The 27,608-nt window shown below is 31.3% G+C and overlaps 11 protein-coding genes across 11 annotated transcripts; 7 read left to right on the forward strand and 4 right to left on the reverse strand.

Moving 5' to 3' along the window:
- Positions 1-1,791: 1,791 nt before the first annotated feature.
- Positions 1,792-7,020, forward strand: MLP2 (Mlp2p; the record flags this gene model as incomplete). Its single annotated transcript, XM_046081226.1, has 1 exon — positions 1,792-7,020. One exon carries the CDS (start codon positions 1,792-1,794, stop codon positions 7,018-7,020), a length of 5,229 nt encoding a protein of 1,742 aa, XP_045932888.1.
- A 447-nt stretch (positions 7,021-7,467) lies between these two features.
- TFB1 (TFIIH/NER complex subunit TFB1) lies at positions 7,468-9,189 on the forward strand (the record flags this gene model as incomplete). Its single annotated transcript, XM_046081227.1, has 1 exon — positions 7,468-9,189. One exon carries the CDS (start codon positions 7,468-7,470, stop codon positions 9,187-9,189), a length of 1,722 nt encoding a protein of 573 aa, XP_045932889.1.
- A 286-nt stretch (positions 9,190-9,475) lies between these two features.
- MCM10 (Mcm10p) lies at positions 9,476-11,041 on the forward strand (the record flags this gene model as incomplete). The annotated part of the gene is made up of 1 exon (XM_046081228.1): positions 9,476-11,041. The coding sequence occupies one exon, from the start codon at positions 9,476-9,478 to the stop codon at positions 11,039-11,041; it is 1,566 nt and encodes a 521-aa protein (XP_045932890.1).
- Positions 11,031-12,332, reverse strand: SCDLUD_005305 (uncharacterized protein; the record flags this gene model as incomplete). Its single annotated transcript, XM_046076908.1, has 1 exon — positions 11,031-12,332. The coding sequence occupies one exon, from the start codon at positions 12,330-12,332 to the stop codon at positions 11,031-11,033; it is 1,302 nt and encodes a 433-aa protein (XP_045932891.1).
- A 392-nt stretch (positions 12,333-12,724) lies between these two features.
- On the forward strand, positions 12,725-13,113 carry PCC1 (chromatin DNA-binding EKC/KEOPS complex subunit PCC1; the record flags this gene model as incomplete). The annotated part of the gene is made up of 2 exons (XM_046077012.1): positions 12,725-12,756; positions 12,858-13,113. The coding sequence occupies 2 exons, from the start codon at positions 12,725-12,727 to the stop codon at positions 13,111-13,113; spliced, it is 288 nt and encodes a 95-aa protein (XP_045932892.1).
- Positions 13,114-13,903: 790 nt separating this feature from the next.
- On the forward strand, positions 13,904-17,983 carry SCDLUD_005307 (uncharacterized protein; the record flags this gene model as incomplete). Its single annotated transcript, XM_046081229.1, has 1 exon — positions 13,904-17,983. The coding sequence occupies one exon, from the start codon at positions 13,904-13,906 to the stop codon at positions 17,981-17,983; it is 4,080 nt and encodes a 1,359-aa protein (XP_045932893.1).
- A 66-nt stretch (positions 17,984-18,049) lies between these two features.
- Positions 18,050-18,823, reverse strand: SCDLUD_005308 (uncharacterized protein; the record flags this gene model as incomplete). Its single annotated transcript, XM_046076909.1, has 1 exon — positions 18,050-18,823. The coding sequence occupies one exon, from the start codon at positions 18,821-18,823 to the stop codon at positions 18,050-18,052; it is 774 nt and encodes a 257-aa protein (XP_045932894.1).
- A 349-nt stretch (positions 18,824-19,172) lies between these two features.
- SCDLUD_005309 (uncharacterized protein) lies at positions 19,173-20,690 on the reverse strand (the record flags this gene model as incomplete). The annotated part of the gene is made up of 1 exon (XM_046076910.1): positions 19,173-20,690. One exon carries the CDS (start codon positions 20,688-20,690, stop codon positions 19,173-19,175), a length of 1,518 nt encoding a protein of 505 aa, XP_045932895.1.
- A 972-nt stretch (positions 20,691-21,662) lies between these two features.
- On the forward strand, positions 21,663-23,285 carry PCK1 (phosphoenolpyruvate carboxykinase PCK1; the record flags this gene model as incomplete). Its single annotated transcript, XM_046081230.1, has 1 exon — positions 21,663-23,285. One exon carries the CDS (start codon positions 21,663-21,665, stop codon positions 23,283-23,285), a length of 1,623 nt encoding a protein of 540 aa, XP_045932896.1.
- A 212-nt stretch (positions 23,286-23,497) lies between these two features.
- On the reverse strand, positions 23,498-24,847 carry RRD1 (peptidylprolyl isomerase RRD1; the record flags this gene model as incomplete). The annotated part of the gene is made up of 1 exon (XM_046081231.1): positions 23,498-24,847. One exon carries the CDS (start codon positions 24,845-24,847, stop codon positions 23,498-23,500), a length of 1,350 nt encoding a protein of 449 aa, XP_045932897.1.
- Positions 24,848-25,396: 549 nt separating this feature from the next.
- Positions 25,397-26,437, forward strand: IMP21 (Imp21p; the record flags this gene model as incomplete). The annotated part of the gene is made up of 1 exon (XM_046081232.1): positions 25,397-26,437. One exon carries the CDS (start codon positions 25,397-25,399, stop codon positions 26,435-26,437), a length of 1,041 nt encoding a protein of 346 aa, XP_045932898.1.
- Between the last annotated feature and the right edge of the window lie 1,171 nt (positions 26,438-27,608).

The raw sequence follows: 27,608 nt of genomic DNA on the forward strand, positions 1-27,608 counted from the left end.
GAATGTTGTAGTCAGACAAAGTTCTGCCATCTTCCAATTGTTTACCAGCAAAGATTAATCTTTGTTGATCTGGAGGAATACCTTCCTTGTCTTGGATCTTGGCTTTGACGTTGTCAATAGTGTCAGAAGATTCAACTTCCAAAGTAATGGTCTTACCAGTTAAGGTCTTGACAAAACTGTACAAAATAATTAGACGTAATTTCCTCTATATGTTAAACTCGTACATCCCGTTATCATTGCTTGGAAATCCTCCAACAATCTTGTTCAAAAGGTGATGTTTGAATGAGTTAAATAAAAAATTACCAATAAAAATGTTAGTAAACAATGCTCCACTAATTATAAATCTAATCCAAAAACTTTTTAAAAAGAAAAAAAAAAAAAAAAAAGAATTCACAATCATAAAAAATAAAATAAACAATTAATATTTATCAAGTCAGTTAACTCTTTCTTGGCTACTGAAAAGGCTGAAGAAAGAAGTACAACCAAGGGCTTTAGAGGACTTCAATCACATAGCCAATTCATAAATGTGATAATATTAACCGGCTAGTTATAAAAGCCAAATAAAATCAAGCATTTTACATTAGCCATATTCAAAATCTAAAGGAAACAATACACCATAACATTCCAATAAATCGAAAAGTCTTATTTTAATAATCTATTAGTCCACCTTTTTCTTCAAATATCCAAAAAGAAAGTCTTCAAAAAATATTGCCCCCCATAATACTTTTTTCAACATAGAGTCATGTTTAGAGTCTTTTTTCAAGGTATAACCTAATCCTTATGCGAGAATATTACTAGTGACTAAAAGCTAATATTTCATTATCTCAACTACTGTTTCTTTTAAAACACAGGTGTAGCTCCGTTTAACATTTTATGTTGTACCTCCTTCAGGTTGCTTTAAATTATTGTTTTTCTTTATAACCCTTTGTAAATGTTTAATTGCTTATAATGTTTTTTATATTTCATATTGTTTCTTGCGGTAATAGATAAACATACATTTGCATCTTGACTTTTGCGGTTGATATATTCTTTTTTTTTTTTTTTTTCTCTAAATAAATAAAGATAATATTAGAAAGTATTTTTTTTTATAGATATGAAGTACAATTAATAAGTGCCAAAATCAACTAACAGGAATATTAGAAAAAGACCAATAAAAAAAAAAATTTTGGAAAAGGAGAAGAAAAAAAAAAAGATGCAAAAAAATTTTGAAATAAAAAATTTCTTTAAAGGTTAAATTAAAATTTGGAAAAAAAGAAAAATAAATTAAAAAAAAAAAAAGGCAGCAAAGTGAAAGTCAGCCCTGTTTGAGAAAAGGCCATACAAGCAAACTTTTCTAGGCAAATCAAACGAACAAAAAAATTAAAAACATTTTTTATTTTTATAACTCGAAAAAAGTTTTGTATTTTTATATTTGTATATTTGTAAATGTACGGATGTATCAATAACAAAAAAATATCATGTCACAAATAATATTTTGTTTGTTTTTAAGCCCTAATAATTTATGTTAGGGGTTTTATTTCTAAAAAAATTATATTAAAAAAAACAAAAAAAAAATTTAAAAGCTGCCGTATAAAAATAAATTTATTATATATATATAATTTTTTTTTTTTCTTCTTTTTCAATTCATACTCAATTTTATAATCATTGTTCATAAAAACAAAGAGAGCCACCCTAAATTAACAAACAAACAAACAAAAAAAAAACAAAAAACTCCTTTTTCAAAAGCTGAAAGAACAAAAGAAAAATACCCTTACCATACATTCAAAATAAGTCAAATAACCAAATAACATCATGAGCATTGTGCCACATGATTCAATCCCTAATAGCACCAATGACCCTACAATTAACCTGCAGGTTTTATCAAAATCTATTGGTGTGGAAGAATCCTTAATTAATACTTTAAACCCTACATTACTCAACAAATTATCTGATATAGTTTCTAATTTGGAACTTTTGAAATCAGAAAATCTCGATAAAACTTCTGTAATTGATGGCTTGAAGTCCTCATTTCAACAAAAAATTGAAAAACTAAAAGAAGAGTTTAAAACACTTTCCGAGGATAATGATAATTTAATAAATGAAAAAGAATCCTTTGAAAAATCTAAACGGGGCTTAGAGGAAACAATTCAAAAGAATTCAGCAGAAATTAAAGTTTTGGAACTAAAATCAACTGAGCTTTTAGAACAAAAAAAAATGGTCGAAAGTGATAAAACACAATTATTGACCAATTTAGAAAAGAAAAGTTTCCATATAAATGACCTTGTTGGCCAAGTTAAAACTTTAGAAACAAAAGTAAAAGATTTAAAAACAAATAAAAATGAAAATGAGCTTCGTATTCAAAATTTAGAATCGGATAACATTCAATTTAAATTTGAAAATGAAAAATTGAAAAAAGAGCTTGAATTATCTAGTACAAATAATGACTGGCTTAATGAGCAATTGAAAATTACTTCTGAAAAATTTAACGAATATAGGCAAAATATTAGTTCAGAATTATTGGAATTAAAATCAAGCTTAAGGAAAACAACAGAAAATCTTCAATTGGAAAAAAATTGCAATGCCAGGATAACAAAGGACGTTGAGCATAAAACTAAATTACTGCAACAAAAATCGGTCGAATTAAAGACCATCTCTGATAATTTGGAGAAGCAAAAGCATGAATTTGCCCACGAAGTCATGTTAAAGGAGAAATTGATTGCTTTATTAGAAAAACAGATTAAAACATTAAAAGAGACGCATGCAGATTATCACGATCAAACTGTGGCTCCAAAAGATTCTTTGCTTGAAGAATTATCCAAGAATAAGGAAATAATAAAAAATTATGAAGCAAAAATTGATTGTTTGGAAGATGAACTTCAGCAACTTTCAACTACAGATTCTACTCAAGAAGAAAAAAGCATCGACATCGGCAAAGTTTACTCTGATATGAGTATTTTGAAGAAAGAATTAATCAAAGAAAGACATCAGAAATTGGATTTGCAAAAACAAGTGGAAAGTTTTATTGTTGAATTAGAACATAAAGTCCCAATTTTAAACTCATTTAAGGAACGCACTGAAATGTTAGAAAATGAAATTACAGTATTAACTTTTGAGCTCGAAAAAACTAGTAAGGATAATGAAATGAAAATTAGATTGTTGGATTGTGGAGAACAAAAAGTCAACGATTATCAGTCACAGATCAGGCTATTAAAACAACAAAGAATAGACTTGGCCAACCAAGTCAAATACTTGTTGCTTCAAATCGAGTTACGCAGTGATGCAAAGCAGGCAAATATCTTAACTCCAAAACAACTAAATTTAATTTCAAAATTAGTTGATTCTTCAAATCCATATGATGAAGACATCCAAAAGGAAATTAGCGACAGATTAGTGGTTTTTAAAGATATTAACGAGTTACAGCAACATAATGCAGAATTGTTAACTTCGTTGAGACAACTAGGCCATAAATTGGAGGAAGAAGAAATGAAAAATGCAACAAATATCAGTAGTATTGAAAGTAAAGCCATTGAGGAGGCAAAAGAACTTATTGTTGAATTGCAAAAACAAAATACCACATTACAAGATAAGCTAGCATTGGTTATTAAAGAACGTGATGCCTATAAATTGGTAAACAGCAGCAAGACCTCAGACGGTAAATCAGTAGAAGCTGATGTTAAATCGATTATTAGTGAAAATCAAGCAAGAATTAAAGAATTGGAGACTCATCTCTCAGAATCTGTGAAGTACTATTCAGAAAACGTTAAAGTGTTAAATGAAGAAGTTCAAGCTTTGTATAAACAAAAAAGTGAAATTGAGCTCAAATTTAGCTCAGAAAGGTCATCCAAATTACTTGCTGAAGAAAGGTATAGACTATTGTGTGATAATCTAGATGGCCTGAAGAGCGAAAACACTCTGCTAAGATCCAGGTGTGATAAAATAGAAGATAATCTTTTAACTCAAGATAAAAATACCAATGAAACTATTAACGAATTAATCTCTTTGAAATCTCAGAACGATGTTTTACTTGCTCAAATTGAAAACTTAAAGAAAGAAAAGTCGTTGATCAAACAATCGAACGATAAACGCTCCCAAGAGAATGCCTCGATTTCAAAAGAAAGAAACCAATTAAAAGTTTTGGTTACTGAGCTACAAATGTTGAAAAAGGAAAACGACAAAATTTTGGAAAACGCTTATAAGAAGTACAGTACAGATATTGAACAAACAAAAGCCGAGATAACCGGTCTAAAAACTCAGTTAGAAACGAAGACAAAAGAATTGGATGACTTGTCCAAATTGCATCGAGACTCTACCGATTTATTTCAACAAAAAGTCTTTGAGTTAAATGAAAAAGCAATAGAGTTTCAAAAAGATTTGGCTACAAAAGATATTTATAGCAATAAGTTAGAAGGCGAAATTAAAAACTTGAAAGATACTGTATCGCAGAAAGATAGTAAACTACACACTTATGGCCTATTGAATGAAAACTCCCCCTTGGAGATGTTGAAAAAAGAAATGGAAAAAACAGAAATTAAGCTAAAGGAATACGAACAAGAACTTGCTCAATACAAAGACATGTATAAGTCTTCTGAAGAAACAATCAATAGTTTGAGTAGTGCGCTACAACTTGCTAGGGATAGCGTGTCACGGAAAGAGCAGGAGTTTGTGCAAATTGAAAATGAGTTAAAACATAAGATATCTTTACTTGAAACTCAAATTACTGATTTGAACAATGAGTTAGAACAACAAAAATTGGAAATGGAAATCCAATTATCTGATTATAAAAAGGAAATAGAGCGTCTAAAAGTTTTTGAAAGCGATTCTGTTTCTATTCGAAAAGATTATGAAGATAAGACTAGTTTGTTGCAAAACAGTTTAAGTGAACAGCAAAGTTTAGCTATTAGTTGGCAAAAAAAATATGAAGAAGAATTGCAAAGTCATGCTTCTATTACTAAATCTGTGGGGAATTTAAGAGAGGATTGCCAACGTTACCAGCAACAAGTGGAAGAGCTAAAGGCGACTGCTGACACTGCTAGAAAAACCTTGGAGACACATGAATTGAGTTGGGAAGAACAAAGGGCTGAACTTGAATCACAGCTAGGTTTGGCTAATGAGAGCATTGAAGATTTGAAATCACAAAATAAATTATTGTACGACCAAATTGAAAACAAGCTAGAGCTCAACAAAGGTCTTGATTCCGTTGATGAAGAATTATTTGGTAATAAGGAATTACTTTTTGCCGTTCGTCGCGAAAAAGAAATATTGGAAACAAAACTAGAAGTTTCTAAAAGAGAAGAAAGCTTAACCCGTCAACAATTAGATAGTGCCAATAAAGAATTATTAACTTGTAAAATGGAACTCAATAATTTGAAGCAATTAAGCGATTCCAACGCCAATGAAGATTTATTCAATAAGCACAATGAAATATTGGAGAAACTAAATCAGTTGAATTTGTTAAAAGAAAGTAACATTACTCTAAGAAACGAACTTACATTGGAACTAAAGAAAAATAAGGATTGGTCAGAACGGATACAATCTTTAGAAACTGAACTATCGCCATTAAGAGTTGAAATAGAAACTTTAAAGACAACGATATCTGAAAAAACCAAGGAGCTTGAATCTGTCAGAGAGGAGGCCAATCGTTGGAAAACGCATATGCAAAATATGTCTAAGAAATATGGCCAAGTTGATGTTACGGAATATGAAAATTTGAAACATCAATTGGTTACTGAGGAGGATGAAATTAAAAGGATGAAAACATGTCTGGAAGAAACAAAAAATTCCTACGAAGAAAAGTTCCAGAAACTGAAGTCTCAGTGTCACATAAAATTAAATGACATGAAAATTAAAAACCAAACCTCTCTTGATGAACTAAATTTATTGCTAGGTGAAAAGATAAAGCATGCAGAAAACTTGGAAAAGGAAAAAAACGAACTAACTTTATCATTTGAGACTGAGAGAAAAAAGTTAGAAGATCAACTAAGCGAAACTACGGAGCACATTAAGTCTGCTGATAATTTATCCAAGAAAGTTGAAGAGTTGGAACAAAAATTAAACAAGGAAAGAGATTATAACAGTAAAAAATTAGCTGAATTGAGTGCACAAAGCGATGTTAACGATTTTGAGAAGGAGAAACAACAATGGATTGAGGAGAAAGAAAAGGAAATAGCTGAAAAATTTAAGGAAGATTTAAACAAAGCTATTGACGAAAAGTTGAAGGAACTTTCTGCAGAAAAAATCCCATCCGCTACTGATATTGAACGATTGAAGCAGGAATGGGAAGCGGAAAACGAAAAAGTCATTGAAGAACGGATTAATAAAGCAAGAAGAGAGGCGGTAGAAGGTATTAAGGAGGAAAGAATTGATAGTATTATAAAGAAAAAGCAAAAATCTTTGGAAGAATCGTTTAACAAAAAGGTTATGGAGGAAGCAGAAAAATTGACTGCTACTAAAAGGGAGGTGGATCAAACTGAAATAAGAAAACAATTGGAACTAGAATTAAAGGAGAAACTAAGTAAAGACTTTACAGAGAAATTAAATGAATCCAAGAAGAAGCAAGTTTTAGAGGCGGAGACTCAATTCAAGATGAAAATTAACTTATTGAAAAACCAAAGCGATAAGTATAAAAAAGAAGTGGAAGAATTGAAGCAAAAATTGGGAGCTAAGGATAAAGCTGCCACTCATTCTTTTGCCCCCTCTGTAGCTTTACCATTTCCTCCAGGGGCTAGTTTTCCATTTTTCTACAATCAGTTAGGACCAAACGGCAACAACAATGGTAATGGTAATAATAATGGTAATGGTACTAGTGGTGGTATTAACAGAACAACAGACCAAAATAGGGTTCAACCTGTTTTTAATGATTCTTTGAAACGCCAACAGGCAAATACTGATGATACTCAAAATAGTGAGCAAAATAATGATAAAAGGCAAAAGGTGGAGTCGGAGGAATCTAAATTAAGTTATACATCCAATACCATGGATAGTAATAATTTATCATCTGCTGCTCAAAAGGATCATGATGAAAAAAATAATGTTAACTCATGATTTTTTTTTTTTTTTTTTTTTTTAAATTATAAGTTTTATTATCTGTATATTAATGTATTTTGTACATATCTTGATCTTAGTATATGTATATTAAGAAGAATTAATTGGAATTTAGTGTTTATTAATAATTTTTGTTAGCTTGATTTTTTTTTTTTTCTTTTTTTTTTTTTATGTAAACATCTCAATGAATCAAAAATTTAGCTATAAAAATGGCTACTTAATGCTCGAGTTTAACAAAGTTTCACACCGTTTTTAAAGGAAAAAAAAAATAAATATAAAAAATAAAATCTTTTTTTTTTTATCCATTACACAGGATTATAATATACTAAAAATCATCATCAATCTACCATTTAAAAAATTACAAAAAAAAAAAAAAAAAAAAAGCCAACGATTTCTAGGGAAATAAATTCCTTACTCTTTTACTTCCTTCATTAAACAATTGATAATATGTCACATTCAGGTGCAGCTATTTTTAAAAAAGTTTCAGGTATGATCACCGTCGATGAAGATGCCTCACCAGCAACTTTGATATGGAGATCAACAGACGGTGACAAAATACATAAAGTTAGTCTAAACGCAGTGGATAAGTTACAAGCCACTCCTTCAACTTCGGATAAAATGATGTTGAGATTGGTTCTTAAGGAAGACCCAAACAAAAAACGAAAAACAAATGGTGGGGACGGCGCTCCAGTAAAAGGGCCTGTTACTACTTTCCAATTTAACAATAGAATTGTTATGGATAACATTAAAAATACTTTGCAAACTATTATTTCAAGGTACAAAGATAACGAATTATATCGAGAAAAGTTGAAACAAAAGGAAAATTTTATTCCAAAGATACAAACACCACTAATTGATACTGCCCAATTAGACGATTCTTTGTCAACTTCAAACTTGCTATCTAATCTGGAATTGCAACAGACTCTTTTGAAGCACAATAAGGGTTTGTTCAAGAAATTTCAAGAGACCGTTATTAATTCCTCATTGCCACCGAAAGAATTTTGGTCGACTAGAATACCTGAATTGAGAGCGTTTGCTTTAACTACATCACAAAAATTAGGTCCGTACAACGTCTTGTCCACTATAAAGCCAGTGGCAAGCAGTGACAACAAAGTTAATGTTAGTGTATCTAGAGATAAAATTTTAACAATTTTGCATAATTATCCAATCGTGAAAAAGGCGTTTGACGATAGTGTTCCTAAAAACTTTTCTGAACAGGAGTTTTGGGCCAGGTTTTTCAGTAGTAAACTTTTCCGTAAATTAAGAGGTGAAAGAATTATGGCAAATGACAGAGGTGATATTATATTGGATCGATATTTAAAGTTGGATCAGGAGTTTGATACAAAAGACGACAAATTATTAATCAGACCAGTTCGTAAAACCATAGATTTGGAGGGGAATTTCCAAGATGATCCAGAGTTGTTGGGGAATACGCCTGATTTCACAATGAAGTCAGGTGTAGATATCAATGGTCGTGGTGATGGTGTTGTTGATATATTGAGAGGGATGAATAGACTAAGTGAGAAAATGATAAAATCTCTAGAAACTGAATATTCCAGGCCTATCAGCGCCACTGCGCAACACACTTCCAAAGATGATGGTGGTGTAGACGAGGCTGATATAGGACTGATACGAGATTTAGAAGAGGTACCGCGTATAGAATACTCTGAAATACATTTAAAACAGAAGCATAAGCCTGTAGAAAATCTGAATGAGGTAAATGACACTGAAAGTTATGAGGTGGTTCTTAAACATGTATCGAAAGTACAAGATATTTTGTCAACGAAATTGGATTTAACAAAAGTTGGTGATGAAAATTGTGATGAAGCTAACCGTAGGATTGTTAATGCCATTAAAATTAATGCCAAACAATACCAAAGTGTTGATGTCCAAGAAAACCTTACAGCTACATATGATATTCCAACAGATTTACTTGAAAGTTGTAGAATATTGAATGATACTTGTTGTGAGTTCCTGAAACACTTTTATATACATTATCAGAGTGGGAATCCCAAGGAGTCAAATATAGTACGTAGGATGTATGAAGATTTACAAAAATGTTTGAAGAAACTAGAAAAGATTGTCAAATTGGATGAGAACTGTTCCAAGTATTTAGCTTCCATAATCGAAACTCTTCATTTCACTATTAATAAGTATGAAACAAGTTAAATTAAAGGAAATTTAATATTTTTGGTTAAGAAAAAGAAAGAAAGGAAGGGGAAAATTGAGGTTTTCGTTGTATCGCCTGAAGCTTTTTTTTTTTTTTTTTTTTTCGGTGTGTTTATTACGTGTTATGTATTTTATTTATATATATATTCTTTTGTTTTTTAAACAGCACAAGGAATAATTATATGTCATTCGAACAGATAGGAATATATATATATATATATATATTGTACCTAATCATATTCAAAATTAAACTGAAATAGATAGGCAATTGGGAAAAATAATACAGATGATTGATCCAAGAATTTCAAATCCCCCTAATGATGATTTGGATAATATAACAGATAATGAGGACGAAAGAGAAGAGCTACTTAAACAAAAGCTTTTGCGCATGGAAAATGAAATGAATATGCTTCGAAAATCTTTAAATGATAGTAAAGAACAAAAGAGTCAAAGAGAACTAACGTCATCAAATCCAACCACTACTTCGTACTTTGTGAATAATCTAGAAAGATCGGCACAGCAAGCAAAAATTGAACTTGCCCATAAGCAAGAATTACTGAAACGAAGAGTTCATACTTTCAGAAATTTGAACAATGAATATGCTCCACAAATTGTGGATCTTAAAGAAAAATATTCGCAAAAATGGATTAATAAATTATATTTACCTGAAACTGTTTTGGACGAATTATTACAAGGAAAGAAAATTTTGAGATTACCTAAATTATTTGCCAAAGTTAGGCCACCTAAATTTAAGGAGCCCGACTACTCGAATTGGGTCACCTTTGGTATAGTGAGTTCTAAAAGTGAAATAAAGATAACAAACACGGTAAATAATCCAGTTAAATACATAATTTTTGGTTTAACGGATTTCACCTTTGACATAAAATTGTATATATTTGGAAATAACAATGTTTCCAAATATTTTAATTTGGAAATTGGTGGTTTGATTGCTATTTTAAATCCGAAAATTTTACCTTGGAGAACTGAAGACACAAATAATAACAGTGCTAGTGATGTTTACAAATCGTTTAATTTAAGTATTAGGCACGATTGTAACAATATATTAGAAATTGGAAAAAGTCGAGATTTTGGATTATGTCCCATAAGAAATAATAACCAAAGCTGCAATAGCCCAATAAATAAATCAGTAGAAGACAGATGCTTCTATCATAAAGAATTACAATTGAGAAGAAATGGTTCGCAAAGATTGGAATTAAACAGTACTATATCTAGAAGGGGTCCCAACAATAAAGAACTATATTTGAATAAATCCAATACAAGTTTTAATATAAGATATTCAAACAACCATAATAATAATAATAATAATAATAATAAAAGGAAGATTGGACCCATAACAGTTACAGCAGCTAAATCGACATTTACTTCTTTGAACGCTGCAAAAGCTTTTTTTGATGAGGATTTTGTTAATCCTGAAATGTTTAACAATTTAGAAAACAAGAGAAGAAAGATCAAGGATTTAAATACTGAATTGAACTTAAAAAAACAGCTAGGAATCATTCCAAGTTCTAAAACAAAAAAGGAAAAAACAGAGTTGTTTAAGCTTAGTGAAAAAGTAGCACCAATGTTTCAGAACTATGACCCAACTGGTGGCAAGCTAAAATACATTTTACAACACACAGATAATGGAGTCACTGGTAATGATAAAGAGAACAAGAAAAAGGAGGCTATAGAGTCGTTATTAAGTATCAAAAAGGATAAAGTAAAATTGAAGAGATCAAAGAAGGAAATTAATCAAAAGAGAAAGACAAAAGATGAAATATGGTTGAGATACCATGGGAAAGATGAAAGTGATGATGATGATGATCACAATCTACTAATAATTAAAAAATAGAAGTACAATATACACACACTTTGTATTTAGATTTCCATGGATTTTCGTTAAATTTAAAAGCAATAACATATTTTGTGTCGTCCTTTTTTTCCTTTGACTGGAAATTTTTGTAATTGAATAAGTAACCATCTACACATGCTTCAAATTTAGTATGTTTATCGTTATCTGGTAGATCCACTTCGATATCAAAATCCTTGTTGAAAGATTTTGTTACGACACCCTCTGTATTCGAAAGAAAGTTTTTTATTTCATTAGGATTAGTGTTGTATCCGTTCAATATTGCATCTATCAATCCATTTCCCTTTTTCAATAAAGAACTTTTATAGCCCAACAATTGCAAACTTGATATTAATGGATTTGAAATGGGCGAGGGAGTATAATTTTCCTCCAATTTGGGTAAATTTAAAAGAGCAAAATAACTATAGTTACAAAATTTATCTGCACCACCTATTTTAATTGAAATATTCAAATCATAATGATCTAAAATATCTTTGCTTGCCAATTTAAATCTTTCGATACCTAGATGTTTATATTTTTCGTCATTTGTGGTTAATGATAGCAAATTGGCATGAAATCCCATAGAAAATATGATGAACATGAAAATATAGTCTCCCCCGGGGAATATCACTTTATAAAGTGGAATTTGGTCGGTACTTGGGCGGTACTCATTGTATAAAAAATTTTGGAAGACAGTTGTCGGGTTGTTTGTTTTTAAAATACAGTTGCACCAAGCATTTGCTGTTCCTAAGGGTATTGGTAGAATGTTCAACTGTTTGAGCGGTGTTTGATCTGGTGGAAGATTATTTAAAAATTCAGAAATACTTGTATCACCAGATAATATTAAAACTGTTTTTTCGGGAGAGGATAGATCTCCTTCATGTTTTTTAGAGGAAATTATCCTTCGAGCAAAGTATTTCATACTGTCAGAAGATGTGGTTTTAAAATATTTGTATTTAATTAAGTTTTCTGTATTTTTCCCATTATTTAACAATGTTAAAATGGGAAATATAACGTTTTCATAAAAAGCACCCCTTAAATTGGCACCTTTGCCTGATTGAATGGAATCTATAATTGCAATACCTTTTTTAAATAACAAGTTATCAACGAATGAAAGGGGCGGTAATAGTGAGTTTGAATTTAGTGGTTCCTCGATCAATTTGTAAGCATTGGAGTTATCTTCTAGATAAACTATTGACTGAACGACATATAATTTATTTTGGTAATTTAACAAAGGGGTGGTTTTTATTGATTTGATTTGTTTTTCTTCGCAAGTTGAGGGAGTGATATTCATTATAGAATAGAGATATTTTGAAAGAAACTGTATTTGTTGTTCTTTTTGTGGGGAGAGGGGGGATATAAGTGGCTACACTTACTGTTCTAAAAGGTTTAAAACATTTGTTATAAAATAAGTTATAAAATAAGAAAAATTTAAGGGTTTTGTTATTATCAATAAAAATTGGATTTTGTTATTTTAGGCAAGACTTTGATTTCATTCGGTTTTTATCGGACACATTGCTTCTCGGATTATATATATATATTTTTTTTTTTTCACGTTATTTTGAAAGAAGAGCGAAATAATCAATTACTAAATTATAAAAACTTTGTTATGATGTTCTTTTTTTTTTTTTTTTCTCTTTCTTTCAAACAAAAAAACATCGAATAGAAATATATTAGATATTGGTAATGAGTACAGTGGATAAACTTGATCATAAGTTGTATGTATTTATATTATTGTTTTTTTTTTTTTGAGAAAGGATTAGAGTACAACTTTCATTACATTTCTTCATATATTCGTATATACGTGTCTTACTAACAGTTATACGGGTATATTAAATAACAGGACATTAAAAATACCATTTCAAAATGCTAAACAAGCACATATTGCTAAACAAGTTTTAGAACCAGATCCAGTATTGAACCCTAACGATTTTCATATGGATTATATTATTGGTACTCCTTCTTCTACACTCGTTATTATTTTTCACAGTGTGGATGATCGGCTATTAAGAGTGGGTGTTAATAATTGTATCGAATCCATCAAAACAATTATAGAAACATTTGATGAATTATGATGACACTTTTTTTTTTTTTTTTTTTATATGTGAGTTGAAGTTACATGTCAAAGGATTAATGGTTGGTTAATAATAAAAGGAGCCACTCGACTGGTAGTGGCAGTATTTGGTAAGGGTAACAAAGTCGGTCTTATTTCTTTATATATTATATACTAAAACTGTAAGAATCAAACTGTAAGGATTAAACAACAGCGGTCAGGGAGATTCGTGGCCGTGAAAAGGGAAAAGATGATTGGTTCTTGTTTAAGTCGGATTTCGGAAGTATTTGTTTCGGACATGTACATAAATTTAATTGATCTATTTTTTTTTTTAATGGAAAAATGAAAATTTCACCCAAAGATTTAAAAATGGCTTGTTATTTTGATTTCTTAGCGGAATAAGACAGACCGGCCGGGTTAGATTTGAAATTTGTTGCAATTTTTTATTTTAAAAAGAAGAAAATTTTTTTATTTTTTTATTTTTTTATTGCTGGCTTCTTTCAAAGATTCTCCCTATTTTTTTTTTTTTTTTTTTTTTTTTTTTTCTTTTTTTCCATTCTCCCCGCCTCCTGATTTTCTTTTCTCCTTTTATTGGAAAAAAAAAAAAACAAGAATAACAAAAACAAGAATAACAAAAACAAAAACATAAACTTTCACTGTTTTGTATTTATTTCCAACTCTCTAATTCTCTTATTTCCCTTTTAATCACCATTTCTACCAGTACAACACCAAAATCTACTAATAAAAGAAACTATATGTATATATCTACATATAATTAATACTAGAATCCTACATAATTACAACTATATATCATGGCTGATATAGTTGAAAGAAGAGAAATTCTAAATACTAATAATAATAACAACAATAGTAATACTACCAATAGTAATAACAACCATATGCCCGTCACTCCTAACAATACCACTACATCAGTAGCAGGTATTCAAAAAAGACACAACTCAACATCTTACGATTATTTAGGTAGCGGTTGTGCTAAAAGACGAGCTGCCCCATTAATTAATTCCATCAGTAATGCCACTGTTGCTATGGCAACCCCTAATACATCAACTCTTGCTGATAGTCACAAATCGAATTTAATTTCGGGCGGATTGTCCAATAATTTACAATATGTTGGAAAGACTGTTTTTACTACCAATAATAATGACAATGGGGAATATAGTGAATTAAACAATGAAAGCAGCAATACTAATAGTTTTATTCTCAGTAGAGAACCCACTACACCATCATTCCCATTATCTGCTGTTCATGATTATAAAAATAAATTGGGATCCAATCCTGTAAGAGACTTGAATGTTAATGGTACTAATAATAAAAGTGACAGCAATAATAATAATAATAATAATAGTAGTGGTAATAAAGTTTTTCAATCACCTACCTCACGAGGAATTACACCTACAAATAACAATTATATTAGTACCCCAGTGATTTCTTCTAATTTTACTAAAAATGTAACTCAACAATTTAATCATAACGCTATTTCTAGAAGCAATGTCACCAATTTTAGCTCAGCTCAAGGTGTACGGGAATATAGTACCAATTCTAACCCTGTTCAAGAGAATAATGCAGAGCAACAAGGGGAACAACTTGAAAACGTAGACGGAGAATATCAAACAGAAGGGTATAATAACAATGATGCAGGTATAAATAATAATGCTAGCAGTAATAATGTTAGTGATGATAACAGTAACAATAACAGCAATAATAACAGCAATAACAACAGCAATAACAACAGCAATAACAACGACAGCAACAACAACAACAACAACAACAACAATAACAATAATAATAATAATGGTAATGCCACTGCTGAAGACGAAGAAGACGAAGAGTTGGAAGAAGATGATGAAGAGCTAGACGAAGATGAGTTAGATGTGGACGAGTGTGAAAATAATAAGGACACTGCCAATTCCCAAGGAAAAGAGGAAGAGACAAACATGTCTAACGATAATAATGATGCCCAACAGCTTAATAGCAATACCAGCAGCACTGAATCTACTACAAAAGCAAGCACGCGTCAATTGGTGGCAAAATTGCAGAGCACGTACAAACTGATTATTAAACAAGAAACATTATTACAGGAAAGATGTTCCAGATTAACAAAATCTCAAACAACCGATTTGGAGGTTTTGTGGTCCATTTACAAGTTGAATACAAGTTTAGTTGAAAATTACATTGAATTTTTAACAACAGCTCTTTCCGAAGCACAATCCAATTCTGATTTCTTGATTGGTAAAGAAATAGTTGAAATTTATCGTATTGAACGTAGATTATGGGTTTATGGTTGTATAACATTTTTGGATGTTTTAAAGAACTTTATTTCCAATTTTGTGGATCCTCAGATTTGGTCGCAGTTCATCACAAACGTTTTCATATCTATTTCAGAAATGCTTACTGAACTACCGGTCTCTTATCAAACTCCGTGGTACGAAAGGTTAGGTGATTTATCTAGAATGGCTATTGCATTATATCCCAGAGGTTTTATTGATTGGAAGCTTAGTGCGGAGTATTGGTATGGTAAGGCAATGTTATACAATTATGGACATGGTAAATTGTACTATCACATGTCTACCGTGGAGCAAAACACCTTAAGAGCATTTGTAAATCTAGGGAAATCCGTGTTTTGTAAAGACATGTTTATTCCGTCACAGCATTACATGCAATTAGTGATTGACAACATTTATCAGAGAGCATATTCAGAATTTCAAAACAGTGAAAACACTATTCCATCCTTAGATGACCTGATGAACGGGAAATTAATGCACATAACGTATAATAACGGTTCGAAATATACACCCGACAATAATGAAATATTAGCCAACAACCACCATTTCCAACATTACATCCACATTTCCCACATTGTGGAATATTTGAAGCATGTGGAAGTCATATCAATGCCTACTTTCCAATCAACTCCGGAGTTACAAAATGTGGTGACCAATTACTTTAAAAATACGTTTGGTGTTTGGCAAAGAACAACGTCTTCCTTGGTTGTTACTCCTACAAGCGACTTTTTTGATCCAAAATTGATATTTATGCAAGAAGGTGAAAAGATAAAATTTTACTTTAGGTGCTCTACTCTCTTTGCACAATCCCATATTCTTCAACTAGTAGGTTTTGGTGACCCTAAAAACCCGTTTGCTATTTTATTTGATTTGCCACTGAGATTAAAGGAAAAAAGAGATAAAAGAGACAGAAAAAATGCAACGGATGCTGCTGCTGCTGATGCTGATCTCAACGCTGCTAGTTTACAGATCGATGAAGACGATCCAGTTTTATCGTTTTTTAATGATTTGGAAACGTTTGAGCGTCCATACAAGTTCCCCTTAGACGTTAAGATTTGGGAGTATTCGCTGTACTATAATCTAAACGAAACATCGGTATTTTGCTGTATGACAGTTTTGCAAAAATTTTTGAATGGACCATTGGTTTCTTCTTTGCCACATATTTTGACTTGGTGTTATTTCTTGATTTCATTGGGTAAAAAAATTAGCGAATTACCTGAAAACAGTGAAGTTTACCACTTTTGGTTAAAATTGGTGAGAAGGATTTTCCCCTGGAATAGTTTGGTTAATTTTTTAAACAAAGTGGCCTTGTATGGTTGTAGGACATGCCCTCAAAGATTGGCGAACCGTTATTCGAGTAACCTAGAAAATGACTTGGATGAATTAATTGACTTTTATAATAATAACGAAATGTTGCCTGAGGTCTGGCAATGCTGGGGTGCATTGTGGTTTGATCCTATCTGCGATAAAAGTGAAATTGTGCCAGTTAGTGATGACATTAAACAATTTGGCTTGATAAGCTACAATTCAGTTACCGACTTTAGTAACGATGGGATGGATTTCGAAATAAATGACGAAAATGGCTTGTATTTCTGGTATAGGTCCATTAGACTGTTGAGTTTATTTAACGGACTAGCTAAAAAATATGGTAGTATTTTTGGTATCAGAACTATCCCTAACGGTAATCCTGACACTTGTGGGTTATTGGGTCAAGTATTATTTCAATTTGCGGAATTTACCTCCCCCTCTATGCATATTGAAAACAAATTTGAAGAAATGGAATTGCACAACATGAATTTAAACTATGAAGAGGTGAATGCTTACTTTCAGGAAAATCTTTTTAAACTATCTGGATATAAAGAACCCACTGTTAGCTATAATGATTTCACGATCAATGGGGATCGTATAACGTGTAGTTTGTACACAAGCGGTGTTTTTGAAAAGTTGAACATCAGGGGGGGTGATGATTTTACTAATTACATGAACAATAAAAGATTTACACCAGAGTTGATGGAACGTGAAACTTATATGGAAAGCTTGGAAAATAAAATGTTTAATGATTATATTGTATCAGGGGCTTTATCCCTATTTGATTCGTACTTTATTTTGGATGCTACTTCTTGGTTGAGGCACTCAGCAAGGGTTTACAAGATGGCCATGAAAGGGATTGTGAGATTAGCTATTTGTTTAACTACATTTCAAGAATTGAGGTTTTTGAGAAAATCCAAGGATAATAGTGTGGCGGATGCAGCAACTAGGGCAGTCATAATATTAAGATCGTTGTATGACTGCAGGAATATCCTTCCTTTGAGATTTACCGGAAATGTTGCCACGTCTATTGAGGAACATTTGGAATTTGAAGAGAAGATGACCTGGAAAACTCATGTTGATGAATTTGTCATTGATGCCATATACAAATCGCAAGACAGATTAGTTAATGGAAATTCCGGCAGTGTTGTTTTTTTGGTAAGTGATGATAGTAGTATGAGGTTAAAGTCTGTAAAGCATAACATTTGCAGTATAAGTAGTAGATTTATGTTTATTTTATGCAATGAGTTGAGAGAAAATAAGAATCTAAGTACCACCTGATCTATATATATATGCGTGTTATTAAAATTCATTATTTATTAACTTATTTATTTATACGTATTAATTTCAAGTTAGAGAGACTAATCTCCATTTTAGACACCAAATTAGCCCTTTATAAATTTCTATAGAATATTTAGAGGATATTTGTATGTTTTTATTTTCTTTTAATAATACTTCGGATGCTAAAGGAGATTGTAATATATATGTGTTGTTGTTGCTTAGAGATTTATTATTTTCTATTAGTGCTCCCTTTATGATAATGGTCTTGTTCTCTTTAACTTGAGTAGGGCACAAAGAGTATCCTTTTTGAAATGGACTGGTATTACAAATTTCTATAATCTCAAGGTCTATATCATATTCTAGGTTTTTTTCTAACTTGGACTGAATCTCTATATTTTTCAAATATTTTTGCATATTCCCACTGCTAGTGGTGTTTTCGGAGGAGGTGAGTGCGGAATTTTGGAAAAATTTTAAAGCATTTGTATATATAACATTTGGTTCGTTGAATTTTGCTACCAGTTGTTTTCTTCTTTCGTTTTTTTTTTTTTTATTAATCTTATTATGTATGGAATGTAAATCAAAAAGGTAATTATTAGTAGAAGTGGCGGTAACTCTAGTGGTAAGATGATCTATTTTATAAGTATCATATCTTCTATCTCTTTTTTCCTTCCTTCTTTTCAGTTTACCAAAATCATAATAATCAAACAGCGATAAGTTGGTCGATAAGGGGTCTTTGTTATTGATTGTAGGCTTGTTGCGAGAACTGGGAAGGTTGAAATCTAAGATTGTTAAGGGTTCTCTGTGACTTCTTCTAGGATAATTATTATTGTTATTTGACATTTAGTTAAAAAATGAAAAAGGTATTGCCTTGTCTTGTTTTGTTGTAATGTTATCCTAAAAGAAAAAAAAAAAAAAAAAAAAAAAAAAAATGAAATAGGATGTAATTTTGTTTATTTGTATAAAGCAATGATTTATTTCGTTTTCAAGTTTTTGTATCTTTTTATATAAAAAAGAAAGAAAAAAAAAAAAATAAGGAAATACTGCGATAAAAAATAAAATATGGAAAATAAACATTTTTTACCAAGCTTTTTTTTTTTTTTTTTTTTTAATATTTGTATGCATTTCCGGGTAACACAAGAATGGAATCCCCAAATGACAATTTGCGTCAATCGAACTTTTCAATTCTTTTTCATTTATATCCCATATCTTGTTTTACATCTTCCCTTGGCTCTAGTCCTAAAATACTATCTAAAAACACGTATGATTCGATTGTACTTGCACTATAATAACAAGTATACAAAGGATCTGAATCTAATAATAATATGTTCTCATTATTATATCTCTTTTTAAAGTAACAGTTTACGAATGCATCATATAATTCTAATCCATAACCCTGATCAATAACAGCTTTTAAAAGCTTATAATACCTTTTTTTGTTAACCCAACGAAACAATGTAAACCACAATTTGACTAATGGATAAAAAAAGATTAATGAATAACTGAATATTCCTATTTGTGGATAATATTTCATGCCTAAACTTTCAATTGAATAGTAGTCGCTACCCTTTCCTAAAACAAACCCAAAACTAGCAAGAATAAACTCATATTTTTCCTGCACCAAAAAGAAAATTCCAAAAAGAATTAATAATCCAAATAATGCCGAGATGAATGGAAAAAAATTTTTTTTAATCTTTTCTTTCTTCCTTAACAATTGGAATAAAACCAATGCAAATATTTGATCATCTTTTTCTGTTTTATCTGTATCACAGCAACTCTCAAAAATATTCCCGGTCAAATAAAGTTTCTTTTTCTTCAAAGGTAATCCACACAATTCAATTATATCCTGGGTATTGTTAGTGGGGTTTGTTATATAAATGTCAGATACTTTGCCTCGTAACCCATATTCTTTATTATTGTTGCATAATTCCATTATGTCTTGACGTAACTTTAGGTTTTTTTCACCTAGTTTTTTCACATTTCTTTTTGGAATCAATTGGAAACTGAAAAACATAATGTATACAATTAATAAAAATGGGAATGAGATAATTATTGTGTACAATGGAGCATATACAATGGAAGGATTTTTAGTTTCGAGGGCAACAATAATGTTAAAAGTATTATTAATACTATAGAAAGTAATTACAATAAAATAAATTATAGTTACCAACTTATTGGTCTTTTTTTCATTTGGGATAGGTTTTAGGGCAGTGGCAAACACTTTATTATAATGGCAATGATAATAATAATAAAACAAAAACTTACCCAAAAACACAGAGATCACCTTTAGTATTATAAGCCAAATACAGAATAAGGATGAAAAAAAAATATTAATTGAAATGTTTATATATTCAGCCTCATTTTTGTGTTTCTGCCTTCTATCAAAAGCAATTTCCCTTTCTGATAGCTTCATTAGAACATCCAAATAAGGTCTCAATTCAGATGATTTAAGCCACAACCATGGTAAAAAGTTGGGTATTAAAAAGATTGTACTAACCAACAGTAAAAGACATAATTTTTGAGCAATCCGTTCAAGCAAATAAAACTTGGTTTTTTCGATATTTTCGGATTTGTCAATATGCTTGTTTAAAACAGGTGGTATTTTAATGGTATTGGAATTAGATAGTCTTTCGTATTGCTTATTTATAACAAAAATATCGCACAAATTAGTTATAATTAACGTAAAATATGCAACAGATTTGTAAAACATTTGCGTTGTAGGTTATCTTGATATTGCCGGAGTTTTTTTTTGGATATTTTTCTTTTTCTTTTGTAAAGAAGTTTTTCAATTGCTTTGGTCCGAAATATATACACTTTTTTTTTTTTTTTTATTTTTTTTTTTTTTTATTTTTATTTTTTTTTATTTTTTTATTTATTTATTTTTTTGGCAATGTTCCGAGAATACCCGAATTGATTGTATTCCGTAAAATGGATTATTATTATTTTTTTTGTTTCTAATCAAAAAGAAAGCATTTCCGGAGGAATGGAAAAAAAAAATAATAAGGAAATTAAAAACGGCAAAAAAAAAAAAAAAAAAAAAATTTAAAATTTAAAATTTAAAATTTAAAATTAGCCGCCCACGCATTATTGACTTTTTTCCCTTTTTTTTTAAATTTTATTTGCCAACTGCCAGCACACCTGGCACTGCAATTTGCCATTTGACCGACACGAGAGAGAGAGAGAGAGAGATGCTCATCCCTTCAGCTTGCTTAAGCAAAAGGAAAAAAGAGATGGGCTGCGATCCCATGTCTCCTGCCCGGAGTTTGTCTGGTTACACAAGTTACACAAGTTGCACAAATTAGCCCTGTGTAATAATATATCAATTCTGTTTATTTTCTGGCTTAAAAACAAGTCACAAAGTGTCTGTTTTCCTCTCCCGGGAAGTGGATACAAACTACCAATACAAATCTTTTTTCAATACAAGTCATCTTAATAACCATCGCCATAAAAAATTATCAATAATTTTATACATTTTATTTTCTTTTATTTTCTTTTTTTAACAAATGTATATAAAGAGGCAACTGTTGAAATAAAAATTACAATTTAATTTAAATTATCTTTTAATATTTCTTTATTCAACTCCCTTCTTTTTTTTCTTCTAGGGGAAAATAAGAATAAATAAAAACAAAAACAAATACAAAAACAAAAACAAAAACAAAAACAAACAAACAATCAAAAAAATATGACTCCCAATAACAACCACAAAGTCGAACAACATATTAGAGAACAGCTTGAGTTGTTTCAAGACACTATTTTAAGAAGAAATGCCCCAGTTGCCGTTTTATACGAAGATGCTTTAAAGGAAAAAGGCAGCGCAATTACCTCTTCGGGCGCTTTAGTTGCTCTATCCGGTGACAAAACCGGTAGATCTCCAAGAGATAAAAGAGTCATTAAAGAAGACGTTTCTAAAGATAATATCTGGTGGGGTCCAGTTAATATTCCATGCTCCGAAAAAACTTGGAATATAACTAAAGAAAGGGCCGCAGATTATCTAAGAACTAAAGAACTGTTATACGTTGTTGATGCCTATGCAGGATGGGATCCACGTTACAGAATCAAAGTTCGTGTTGTTTGCGCTAGAGCTTACCATGCTTTATTCATGACAAATATGTTGGTAAAACCTACCAAAGAAGAATTAGAAAACTTTGGCGACCCAGATTTTACCATCTGGAATGCTGGCCAATTCCCTGCTAACAAAAACACCGAAGGTATGACTTCTAAAACTACAGTTGAAATCAATTTCAAAGCCAAGGAAATGGTTATTTGTGGGACTGAATACGCTGGAGAAATGAAAAAGGGTATTTTCTCGGTTATGTTTTACATGATGCCCATCAACTATGATGTTTTGACTTTACATTCCTCTTGTAACGTGGGTGTTAAAAACAATGATGTGACTTTGTTTTTCGGGTTGTCTGGTACAGGCAAAACCACATTGAGTGCTGATCCACACAGATTATTGATCGGTGATGATGAACATTGTTGGAGTGATCATGGTGTATTTTGTATTGAAGGTGGTTGTTACGCTAAAGTTGTTGCTTTGAGCGCTGAAAAGGAACCAGAAATCTTTGATGCCTTGAAATATGGTTCCGTTTTGGAAAACGTTGTTTATGATAAAGAAACCAGAGTTGTTGACTACAACGATACTTCCATCACAGAAAACACTCGTGGTTGTTACCCAATTGATTATATTCCACGTGCCCATATTCCATGTATGATCGACACACATCCTTCCAATATTATATTGCTTACTTGTGATGCGTTCGGTATTTTGCCTCCTGTTTCCAAACTAACTCCAGAACAAGTTATGTATAATTTTATCACTGGCTTCACAAGTATTCAACCCTCCACAGAAGTTGGTGTTAGCGAACCAATTCCAACCTTTTCTGCGTGCTATGGCCAACCATTTTTGACTTTACATCCAACCAAATATGCTTCAATGCTAGCCGAGAAAATATCACACCATAAGGCCAATGCATGGTTAATTAACACTGGCTGGACCGGTGCTTCTTATGCTGATGGCGGGAAGCGTTGTCCATTGAAATATACCAGAGCTATCTTGGATGCTATACATGATGGATCTCTAGCCAATGCTGAATACGAAACATTGCCAATTTTCAATTTTAACATTCCAAAGGAGGTTAAAAATGTTCCAAGCTCATTATTGAATCCTTTGAAAAGTTGGGGAAAGGGCGAAGCTGATTATATGAACGAATTAAAAAAATTGGCCAATAAATTTACTGAAAACTTTAAAAAATATGAAGATGCTGCTACCCCAGAAATTTTAGCTGCTGGTCCAAAAATTTGAGGAAAAAAAAAAAAAATGATTAGTAAATTTTAAACTCTTATGGATTATTATTATGATTATTATTATTGTTATATATACTACCTATATTTAAAACAGTTATATATATATTCTTTAATTTTTAGTTTTATTTTTATTTCTTTAGCCTTGTTGGACTTTATAATTCCAAACATGGTTAAACTCCTTCCTTTTTGAGGGGGGAGGAATGGATTCAACTATTTTTTAGGCACTGTGTTCCGTCCAAATCGATCAACATTGGCAATACTAGTGCTATGGCCGGGCGAAGTAACCCTTGTAATTTTTGATATGGATGGAGGTGGCATAGATGTGTAGTTAAGTGTATTACTCTTATTGGTTGGGGAAGATAACAATCTATTATATTTTGATGCTAGTTCAGTTTCTCCTATACGAGAATGTTGATGATACTGTTGAGAATCTAAAGACGGAAATACAGCAGTAGTCATTGGATTACTGTTGTTGTATATATTCTTATGGTTGGCAGTACTATCAACGGTTACAGAATCACCATCATACTCTACATTAGGTAAACTTTTGCCATTCCTGTAATCTACCCATGGGAAAAACCCAGTACCAAACCAAAAATGTTGAACTACGGGAAATTTTGTTAAAACTTCCACCATATACATTTTCATTAAACCTCTTAGAACTTTCTCCCAGCTTCCAACATTCTTACAGATATCATATAGGATAGGAGAATGTTCCTCAAAAGGCCCACTTTTCACTTCGTCTATAAAGGCAATACCAGCAAAGTATAGATTCTTATATTTTAAAGTACTATTTCTCACTAGTGCTATGTCTAGGATCGATCTTGGTGTGATCCCATTACTCAGAGCGTTGTAATTACCGACAAATTGCGATGCTCCTAAAATATAAGATATGTGGAAATGATCATCTAAACCCCAAACACCATGAGAACCTGCTGGTTCCAAATTATATGTCAAAATCAATCTCTGTACTAGTTGATAATATCTTGTGAACATATACAAAATATCTTGGCCGGTGAGTGGTTGATCACTTGAAGTTGGTACTAAAACTCCTAACATATCTAAACCACTAATAAACGCTAAAAATGACAATTCATGTCCTGTCCCATAATCCAATCTTTCTTTAGAACCAAAAGAATTTTTCAAATAGTAATCTAGTTCTATTATTGCATTATGGAAGTTTTCTGGAAGCATTTTCCTTAATAGGCAAGTAATATCTTTGTTTATTTTATCATGCCAATCTCTGCAAGCTAAATTTCCAAACCTTCTGGGCCCTTTAATAGGCGGGGTTTCATCTATTAATTTATTTAATGGATTGAAAATATAGGTTTCAAGTGGGTCATAGGTCAGAAGATGTTCAATATGCTGATAATCAAAATCTACACCTCTGACCAGTTCAACGTATTTATCAATGTACTGCTGTAATCTTTTAATTGCGACAGAGTGTTGAAAGTATTGTGTTGTTTGTTGGTCGAATATTTTTTTTACTGGCTCACTGAATTGGGTTGCTGTGGAGATAATGGCATCATTATTATTTTTCTGTTCTTGTGTATGATTCATGGTAAATAGAATATCACTATTTTAATGGTTTTTATATGTTGTTAGTGTATAATGTATTACGATAGCAGGGGGGGGTGGGTATAAAACCTTATAGTGGGTTGATGACTAGAAAAAAATGATTGAAACGATGGGAAAAAGACAAAAAAAGTATTTAATGAATATAAATTTGCTCCTTAAAATTTATTTACTGCGAGTTTGAGAAGCAGGGGGGGAAAAAAGCACTAATAATAAAAAATTTGTTTATCCTTAAAAATGCTTGTAGTTGTCCGCGCGGTTTTGGTAATTATATCCGAAGTGTTTCGGGACATGAACTACGGTAAATTGTAACCCGGTCTGTTTTTGTCTTTCAGCTTTGCTTTTGCCCCCTTTAAAATATATTAATAGCATCATCATCACCAATTTTTTTATTATTATTATATGTGTTTAGTACTCAATTGTTCTTTTACAACACGAGCCTATAAAAGCAAAAACAAAAAAATAAAATAAAAAACCCCCCCCCCCCCCCCCCCCCCCAATAAAAACAACAATCCATCAAGTAATAACTTCCTTATGTCATCATCATCTAGAGGAAGATCCATTTTATTAAATACTTCCAGTGGAACCAATACCAATGTAAATACAGCTACCAATGTAACACCTAATATCCAAATTGTAGAAAGTGATAGATCACTATCACCGACCAATAATATCAATAATACAACACCACTTGACACCAGTATCAGCAGAGTATGTAGCGAGTCTAGAAGCCGTAGTATTAGCCGGAGTAGAAGTTTAAGCTCTATATTCAACCAACAAAGTTTAAAGTGGACGATTATTAGAAGAAATCCCGCCGAAAGATTAAACACTGAAGACATTGCTGCTTCGAATACTAATAACATAGGCAGCAGCAGTAGCGATCTACTTGATGATGAAAGTGATGAAGAACAAGTAAGCGACGTGGAAAATGAGGCAGATATAGATGCTAAGTTGACTTACGAGATGGGATCTCAAGTGTTGCCTAATTTCGAAATGAATTTAAACAGAATAGTAGAAAATTCAAAACCGTGGGTGGAAGCATATAAAGCAGAACACAAGAATGTTGCTGAGTTGATAGACACTCAAGAATTACAAGGAGGATGTAATAGAGCGAGTGTTGTAATTGGAGGGAATGCTCTTGATTCTCCTGAAAATACAAGTGGCAAATCTTACATAGTGTTTCACGATCTAACACAAGAATGCCAATATGCTCTAACTTACACTTTTGGGGCTGTTTTGAATAAGAATGACACAGTGTACATTTTACACACCGAATCTAGCGGAAGCGGTTCAAAATTACAAGAGAATGTTTTAAAAATTTTTTATCATGTGAAATTTCTATTCGACAATTTTCATACGTTGGAAGAAAAGGACATCCAAGTAGCTATTGTATCTGTAGCACACCCATATCCAAAACACTTGTTGAATACAATGGTTTATTCATTGTCACCCACTTTAATTATTGTATCCTTGAGTGTTATCCTAGGCACGTTGTCGAATTACATTAGTACTGTACCAATGTTGGTTGTTCGTAGAAAATTGAAAAAAGTCAAGAAACTAGGATTATACGATTGAAATTTATGAGTTGTTTAGGGATAGTGGTTCTGGTCTTAGATTTTTATAATTTTTATTATTTACTATATACCGAAACACAAGATTATTTAATGATAACCTATTCTATATATTTATTTTCAGTTTTTGTGGATTATTTTCTTTTCTTTTTTTCTTTTTTCTTTTCTCTCTCTCTCTCTCTTATTATTTCTATTTTTGTCGAGAGTAATAGAATGAAATTATGGTTATTTTACCGGCTTTAACATTTGATGGCTATTCTCCTTTTTTTTTTTTTTTTTTCACTCTGAAAAATTAAAATGAGGTCAATCTAAAAAAAAAAAAATGGGGAGATAATCGTATTTTAATTGTTTTGGAAATAAATTCGATAAATTAATTATATAATTTACTGTAAAGAGTACACCTATTTCGTATTTGATACCCCCACTTTAAATTAGCATTATTATTCGAGATTGTTTATACCTGAATTAAAAGTGAAATCTGTTATATTAGCTTTTAATACTTTTGCTCGATTAAAAGAGATTAGATTCAATGAGAACCGTTGGTATTGTTTTGTATTATTGTTAAATTCCGATCTATTTGGATTTATAAATTTGTGGAAAGCTGATTGGTGTTTAATACGCTGTTATTTTTTAATAGTAAAAAAAGGAAATGGGAAGTGGGAAATGGGAAATGGGAAATGGGAAATGCGAAATGCGAAATGCGAAATGGGAACAAGGTGATATTGAAACGGGGATTGTTTAACATAAATAAATAAAAACAAAAACAAAAACAAAAACACCCCACTCCCCCACCTTTTTTTGTTTTGTTTTGTTTTGTTTTTGTTTTTACTACAAGGGGATTTTTATTGCAATATTTTTTGTACTGCGCTAAAACACAAAGATTATTGCGGGGGGAGAAGGAGAAAACAACGTGGGGAAAAAAGCAGTGGAAATCACACTAAAAACAAAAAAAAAAAAAAAAAAAAGGTGCGTGTGTTTTCCTGTACTTTTTTTTTTATTCATTTTTTTAGTATTATTTTTGCGGGGGCGGGGGCGGATTGCTGATGGGATTGCGGGGTACGGAAATGGGAGCTATCAAGTCACGTGGTAAATACCATTTAGTCCCCCGTAGAAGCACCCACACACCACATACTTTATCCGATATTTTCCAAGAAAAAACAAAAAAAAAAAAAATA

The sequence above is a fragment of the Saccharomycodes ludwigii genome, chromosome VII (genome assembly GCF_020623625.1).
Source record: "Saccharomycodes ludwigii strain NBRC 1722 chromosome VII, whole genome shotgun sequence".
Classification (NCBI taxonomy): domain Eukaryota; kingdom Fungi; phylum Ascomycota; class Saccharomycetes; order Saccharomycodales; family Saccharomycodaceae; genus Saccharomycodes; species Saccharomycodes ludwigii.